The sequence below is a fragment of the Thrips palmi genome, unplaced genomic scaffold (assembly GCF_012932325.1).
Source record: "Thrips palmi isolate BJ-2018 unplaced genomic scaffold, TpBJ-2018v1 HiC_scaffold_10, whole genome shotgun sequence".
Lineage (NCBI taxonomy): Eukaryota > Metazoa > Arthropoda > Insecta > Thysanoptera > Thripidae > Thrips > Thrips palmi.
The window spans coordinates 20,899,516-20,907,521 of record NW_023144621.1 but is presented as its reverse complement, the minus strand read 5'-3'; the positions used below and the strand labels follow the sequence as shown (position 1 = coordinate 20,907,521).

Sequence of the window (8,006 nt, the reverse complement as noted above, 5' to 3'; positions counted from 1 at the left end):
CGACGAACTGTGCAGTGCTGTGAAGTGCTCCTCCGCCCTCGCCCAGCAGCGACCGCCGAACAGTGTTGAATTGTGACGAGTGTCACCCAGCGCCAGTCAGCGAACCCCGTGTGCCGCACCGACGTCCGAGCAGCGATCAAGACAAATATCAAGGTATGCCCCGAATACTGAAGATCTCCGTTGAAGGTTGCGTCGGAGCCGGAAAGTCCTCGTTCATACGTTATTTGCAATCGATAGGTAAAATATCAGTAGCCCCTGAGCGGGTCGATGACTGGCAATGCGTGGGTGGGTTCAATCTGCTCGAATCGGCTCTCCACGGGGACACTACTAAAATAGCCAACTTTCAGCACTATGCACTGCACAGTGTGATGCTGGCGAATAGCCATGCAGAGGATTCGGTCCTAAACGAAACCGCGATAGTGACGGACAGGTCGCTTCCAACCCAAAAGTTTGTTTTCTGGGAGGCCCTCCGCAAAAACCGACTCATGACTTGTGAGACCTATGCGACTCTTGAGGCCATATACGACTCATACTTTTTCAACGGGATGTACAACCCGCCAGACATCTACATTTATTTAAAGCTTGACCCAGTCGAATGTCTTCGCCGATGCAAGACTCGCGCGCGTTATGAGGAGCGGGACTACTCGCTAGAGTACTTTCAACAACTCGAAGAAAATCACGATAACTGGCTAAAAAAATTCAGCCCCACGGTAGTGTGGGTCATAGACTGCAATGGTAAAACGGTGGCCGACATGCAGGCGGAGGCCGCCCGCATTTGGTCCAAAATTGAACGAGCGCAGTGGCTGTTCCAAATTACGGAGCCTGACGCGCGAGTCTCCAGCGAGGACGACGACTCGCCCTAGCGCGCGCGCGCGCACACACACACACACACACACACACACACACACACACACACTAATTCACACATTTCCCATTTTCAGACCCATGGCATCGCTCCAACGCAAGCTTGAACAGTTGGCACGACCTCAAAAAGCACTCAAATTCAACGAACTGAAGTTAAATCAGCGCTACACTCTTCTGAAACTCGAAGAAACAACATTCCAATCGCAGTCGCAGGGCGTTATTCACTCCATTCAGGCCACCATCGTCTTTGCAAAGAGTTCTAAAGAGGCGCCTACTCCTCGCAAAATATACCTTCCCAAGCGGTTTGAGGACATCAAAGAAAACATCCCTGAAATAAATCAGGAGATTGAAAGCGGCGTTAAATATTATCTAAAGTGGGAGGGCTCGCAAGCTACTACAAACATTGTCACAATTTTGCGTGATTAGAGCCTCAAGGGTGGGGGCAATGGACATCTGTTTACTTTCCAAAACCGTCCGCGCGCCCGAGCTCAGCCCAAACGAGACTCCATTCATTCATCTGTATTCAGCATACGAGCAGTGGCTGCCACGGCGCGTGCCGATCATTTGCAGCCTGCACATCAAAGTTAAACTACCCGCAGGTGTGATCGGCCTTGTCTTTCCCGAGCCGTCCCTTGCCGCCGTTGGCATACACTGCCAGCCACACCTCGTTGACCCGGCTCGTGCGAATAATAGCCTCTCTCTGACCTTCTGCAGCGAGCTGCAGTCGTGCCGCCTCCCCGCCGGCCGCCCCGTCGCGCACCTTATCGCCTTACCACTGTTACCTCTCCCAGTGCGGGTCCATAATGGCGACGTTTTCATGCCCCATTTGTCCGAAAACATACAAGCACAGAACGGGTCTGTCACGGCACATGAGGAAGGTCCACCACCAGCGGGCGGAAGCGGCCACGCCTCGAATGCATCAGTGTAGTCAGTGTTCTAAGACATTTGTAAGTCGTTTTAATCTAAAACGGCATATGCGCACACACAACGAGCAGCCGGCGGCAGAGGAGTCCGACACGCCGCGGCAAATCCCTACACTAGACAGCACTGACACCTTTGCCGTGACAAGCACTCTCAATGATACAGTTCAGAGTTACGCCTTTAATTTGAGCCTACGCGAGCGTGGTGACCTGAATCTTCTGCTGTTTGACCTCTTTTCCACTTTTGAGCACATCCTTGGAGCTTTGACCGCACATGGACACAGCGTGCGCTTTTACATCTACACCAAGGCGCTTCTCTCAAAATTTGAAGTGGATGCCGAAGCGGAAAAGACCATTGAGGCAAAATTTCGCTCTACCGCCGAAACTATTGCGGGTGGCGAAAGTAGCGCCCACGATCTGATTGAGAAGGGCCTAATGGAGCTCATCACTCAACTTGATAGCTACAGCGAGCAGGGCTCTGGCTGGGCTCTGGTTGAGGTTCTGGAACTTCTCCTGCATGTCATTGTGCTTGAGCCGTTACGAGGCGGCGTCGGCTCCTTCCCCCGGTGCATAAAAAAAAAGAGAGGCCGTCGCGCCCTCATCGACCCACCGGCAGACGGTGGGCGCTGTTTTCTGTTTTCTGTACTTGCGGGCCTGATTTATTCGGCACAGCCGGACCTCGAGCCGGCGCTGTTTCAAAGCAGTGCGTTTTACGATTTCCACACCCATCTTGTCAACACGCGGGGAATGAAGTTTCCGGCAGCAGTCCGCGACATCAACACGTTTGAAAAGGGAAACCCCGCCTTGGCCATTAATGTATTTTCCTGCGAGGTGTCGCAAGGGAAAGCGTTGTATTTCCCACTGCGCATATCTGCCCACTGCAAGACGCGGCAAACGCTGTCACTTCTGTATTATAACGAACATTACGGCTACATCACGTCAAAATCGAGCCTGTTTTCATCTCAGATCTCAAAATCAGACAGGCACAAACGCTTTTACTGCGACCGATGCCTATACCCATTTTCAACAAGTGGGGCTCTCAAGGAGCACGAGGCAGTTTGCGGCAGCAATAATCAAATTATTGTTATGCCAAAGGGTGAAAACGCTACTGTAAAATTCACCCGCTTCGAGTTCACTGAACCTGTAAATTTTCGCATAATATTTGACACGGAATCTCTTCTTGTTCCCATTGCGACGGCGCGGCCGTCCCCCCTCCACTCGTGGAATAACAAGACGCAGGAACATCACATGTTTACATTCACCTTCATGATTGTTGATTATATGGGGAGGGTCGTGACCGAGCCAACCTACTATAGCGGGTGGGACGCGGCCGACGTGCTTCTGAGCCGATTGCTCGAAGAGGCCAAAAAGCTTTTGGACCGGCCTGAGCTGCCGATGGGCCCTTTGTCTCCGGCCGAAATCTTGCGTCACGATCAAGCCACACAATGCGAGCGCTGCCTTCGGGAATTTTCTGAACACAACCCGAAGCGGCACCACCACAATCATTGCTTTGGGAATTATGTCGGTCCGCTGTGCAACGAGTGCAACTTGCGCATCAAGCACGAGTCCCACGTAATTAAGGCGTACGCTCATAACCTAAAGGGGTACGATGGGCTCTCTCTGCTTAGGGCCATTGCTAGGCGCTTCGATGCCAACATTGATCACTTTTCCGCAGTGCCTAAAACAATATGTAAATATATCACATTTAGGTACAATTGCCTCCAATTTTGTGACACCTTGCAGTTCATGCCTGCCAGTTTAGATTCGCTTATCAATTCCCTTGCTCCCCACGAGTTTGGCATTTTTGAAGCACATTTCCAGGCCCAACCTGCAGACGTTTTGAAGGCTCTGCGCCAAAAACTGCCCTGCCCCTACGAGGCCTTGACGGGGCCAGAGGTGCTCTCTGAGCCGCGGCTGCCTCCCATAGAGTCCTTTTATTCCTCGCTTAGTGAGAGTTGCATAACTCAGAGTGAATATGAGCACGCTCTTTATGTGTTTGAAGTCATGGGATGCCAGTCGGTGGGCGACTACCTGAGGCTCTATAACATTGTTGACGTGCTCATGTTGGCATGCGTGTGGCATAGCTTTGTCACAACAAACCGAACCAATTATGCCCTTGATCCCTCCCACTTCATCACAGCTCCCAGCTATTATTACCAATGCTGTCTTTTTAAATCTAAAGAGACACTAGAATTAGTTCAGGATGTAAATATGTACTGGCAACTCAATAATAACATTCGGGGCGGCTTTGCGGGCGCCTTTAAACGCGTCTGCATTGCCAACAATCCCCAAGTCTCAAATTATGACCCCCAAAAAGAACTCACATATTTGGGGCAATTTGACCTAAATAGTCTATACACAACAACCCAGGCGACTTACAGCATGCCCACCTCGGGCTATCGCTACCTGTCTGAAAGTGAATTGCGCTCATTTGAGCTTGGAAGGGTAAACAACGAATCGGCGGTGGGCTTTCTCATTTGCTGTGACTTACATTACCCCGATGACATTAAGGAAAAAACGCGCTATCTGCCGCTCTGCCCCACCAACGAGCTTGTAACATACTCCATGCTCTCGGGCTACAACAAAAAATTCCTGCAAAAATACAAGCTGCGTTTCCCGCCCGGAGTCCGCAAATTGCTTGCTACACAGCTCGACAAAAAGGAGATACTCCTGCACGGGGAGGCCCTTGTCTTTTACCTGAGACACGGCCTTCAGCTGACAAAAATTCACTACATTATTGAATTCAAACAGAGCTTCTGGCTCCGGGACTGGGTCAACCTCAATAACGACCTTCGGCGCTCCGCCACCACCACAACACAGAGCAATGCCGCAAAAGCCGCATGTAATTCGGGCTCCTACGGCAGTTTTTTGTTGAGGAAGCAGCGTTTCAGGAATGTCCGCTTTGAGGGTAGTAGTGGGGGTGTAAAAAAAGCCGTCCGGATGCAGCTCGTCAGCGGGTGGCAAATTGTGGAGGATAACTGCGTTGCCATTGAGACAAAACCACGTCGTGTTGTCATGGACCGACCACTCATTGTCGCGCTCTGCATCCTGGACCTGTCAAAAATCATTCTTTACCGATTTTTCTACGACATTTTCAGCCCGCTTTTTGGCCCTTCTCTGAAGTGTGCGTACCTGGACACGGATAGTCTGCTGCTTGAAGTACAGGGTGTTGACATGTACAAGGAATTGCACAAGGTGGCCGAGCACTTGGACACCAGCAACTTTCCCACAGAACACCCCCTTTACGACCCCACAGGAAAACAGAAGCTTAACAGGATAAAAGATCAGTATGGTGGTAGAATTATAAGAGCGGGCTATTTTCTGCGAAGCAAGCTGTATGCCATAGTGACGGAGGACAATGAAATCACAAAAAAAGCAAAGGGAGTAAAGAAATCGGCAGTGCGTAATAGAATTTCACTTGCAGACTACATAAGCTGCCTAGCCCAGCAGGGTCGCATGATGCACTCTTTTACGCGCCTGGATGTAGAGGGCTTTCGCATTTTTACCAAGGAGCTCAACCGAGTGTCACTAAGTAGCTATGACGACAAGGTTTTCGTCAAAATGGACGGCACTATTCTCCCATACGGACACCCCCAGGCGGTCGATGGCTATTGGCGGCCGTGGGAGTAGTACTTTGCAGTGATGTTTTTCCTTGTTTTTCGCAGTGTCTCGGAGATGGACTCCCTCCCAGACGAGCTTTTGATAGAGATCTTCTCGCGCGTGCAGCATGCGCCAACGCTCCTGAAGAGCTTGCCACTTGTTTGCAAGCATTGGCAGGCTGTGTCAAGCGATCCCGCGATCTGGCGAAACATCAGCCTCGATTTGTTTGTGCATTCAGACCGAAATAGCCCGCCCGCCGAAATGGCCGTGCTGGCCAAGGCACCCGCTCTAGGAAGCTTGTTTCTTCGACCCTATCGGCCTAATAGTGTTCTGCAAATGGCGCAAAACATTTGCAATTTTAAAAAGGCGATTGAGGAATCAACGCTTGTTGTACACGATGAGATTTTTATTGAGGACAGGCCGCCGCGTGGAATACGGCAGGGCTACTTGGATATGGTATGGCGCAGTAGGGAGCGCGTAAAACGCGTCGTCATGTTAGTAGGCGGTGGGGTAAAAACCCAAGAGGGGCACAGTGCTTTGTATGTGCTATCGCAGCTGAAATCTGTCACGCAGTTACGCCTTCACGTTGCTTCCGATTTTGAGTACAAAGGGGAGTTGTTGGGCGGTCTGCCAAGGCTGAAAAACCTAAAAGTGCACGAAAGACGGGGCCTTCCACATTCGGTGCATGACTTAGTGCGGGACCTGCTCAAAAGCAATGTTGAGCAACTGGAGTATTATGCTTCGCTTTCACCATCGAAGGGCCTACTTGATGCAATGGCTGCCTGTAAAAGCCTCACTTGTTTGGATGTAGGCTCTGAATGTAGAAGCGTTTTCCGCGAGCTTCCCAACCTAAAATCTGCTTTTGTCTGTGTGGAACCTCCGAATTCTCCTGAATCTGTTTCACGCATTTTTTCCGAGATGTATACTCCCACGCTAGTGGACATACACGTCCTAGTTATAACCGGACACCTGAATGGGCAGTCCGAGTTGGTCGAGTGCTGTCAAAAGAGTATATCCGCGCTAAGGACGCGGGGCTTTCGCGGTGTGGCGACGTATTTCGTGTATTAGTGACATTGCTTTGTCCCACTTTCTTCCAGGCGCCATGGCCCACCATATCCGCATTGAGCTAAACCCGTGGAATAAAAAGGCGCTGGTGGCGACAAGGCACGCAGACGGCACTCGATCCGTGCAGCTATGGAAGGGTGACGATCTACTGGACTCGCTGAACGATGGAGAGATCTCTAGCATCCTTGAGCTGGGACATCTCGTCGAGGCTATCACCTCACATCTAGTTGATGGATGGGACGGTGCAGGGCGTTGCTATCGCCTACCCGCTCATTTTCTACAATTTATAACCCTTCGTGACAAAGCATTTATCCTAATTGAACGCGACTCCAACTTTGAGGAATGTTGTGGCATACCCTGTTTCAAACAAGTATTTTTGGGACAAACTGCTTGGTCAGCCTTGCTGAAGCACGGTAGAGCTTTAAAAGCACATTTGCAGGGTGTGGATATAAATGATCCTGAAGAGTGCGGCCAATAGCAATGGCTCGGTATGAGCTGGTTACGGACAGTAGGCTAAGAACACTTCTTGATAAGAAACTACACATTCTTAGGTCTTATGATAGATTAAGGGCAGGCCGAGACGAATTGCATAGGTTATACCACTGGGCAAAGTCACCCCCACCGGCCTCCCATGCCGCAAACCCGCCCCGCCCGCAGGTGCGTGGTGGTGGGGAATTCCCCGCGGCTGAACCCCCCGCAGCCGCGCCTAGAGTGTGGCGGCGCACTCGAAGGGTGCTTCAGCCCCCACCACAGCCCCCACCTCTCCCACCTCCCTGGCAGGCGGCCCCCTTCCGCATTAAGCGCGCGGCTAAAAAGCCCACTTGGTCGATGTACTATTCAGACTCGCTAACAAGTGGGGACGATAGTGAGAAGCCGCCACCACCCAAAACTGAATATGAGGGTCACGGCGGCGGTGATACATCATTGCCCCCCAAACACCCCGGCTGGTTTGCCGATCCCATCTGGCGCGCATATCGCGGCAAAGACATTCTTGATCGCCCCCTAGCTCCAGCGGGTTATAAAAGGCGAAATCCTCCCAGGCGGTCGCGAGGATGGCAAACGCTCTAGGCCTTGTCCACCCAAGTCTGCTTCTAGCCGTGGGGAGTTCCCAGGCTGGGAAAAGCACGTGGTGCGTGCGTCTAGCCCAGTCTGCGCGAGAGCTGTATGGACACGACTTTACAAAAATTATCTGGTGCTACAATGCCGGCGAGGGGTCGGTTCCCCGGGCACAGCTAGCCAACGTTCCGGGCATCCAGTTTCACGCAGGAGTACCAGACGATTTTGATCGCTTTCCCAAAGACTCGCTAATTTTGGTGGACGACTGCTCCCAAGAATGTTTTGATAGTGAGGCTGTTTTGAAGCTTGCCACGCGTGGCGTTCATCACGATAGGAAATCAGTAGTGCTCTGTCTGCATAACCTATTCTTTAAGGGCAAGAACTTTCGAACGCTTTCTCTCAATTCCAATTATTTTGTCCTTTTTCGCGCGCTTCGCGACCGCACGCAAATCGGTGTGTTCCTGCGGCAGTTTAGCCCGACGAACTGGCGACAGTATCAGG

The 8,006-nt window shown here is 51.5% G+C and overlaps 1 protein-coding gene across 1 annotated transcript; it reads left to right on the top strand.

Annotated features, from left to right (window-relative positions):
* The first annotated feature begins 2,531 nt into the window (after positions 1-2,531).
* On the top strand, positions 2,532-5,414 carry LOC117645912. The gene has a single exon (XM_034386467.1). It carries the CDS (start codon positions 2,532-2,534, stop codon positions 5,412-5,414), a length of 2,883 nt encoding a protein of 960 aa, XP_034242358.1.
* The last annotated feature ends 2,592 nt before the right edge of the window (positions 5,415-8,006 follow it).

What these genes read in the sequence shown, in the direction of transcription:
- LOC117645912 (XM_034386467.1), top strand. Translation starts at nt 2,532, where the DNA reads ATGAAGTTTCCGGCAGCAGTCCGCGACATCAACACGTTTGAAAAGGGA.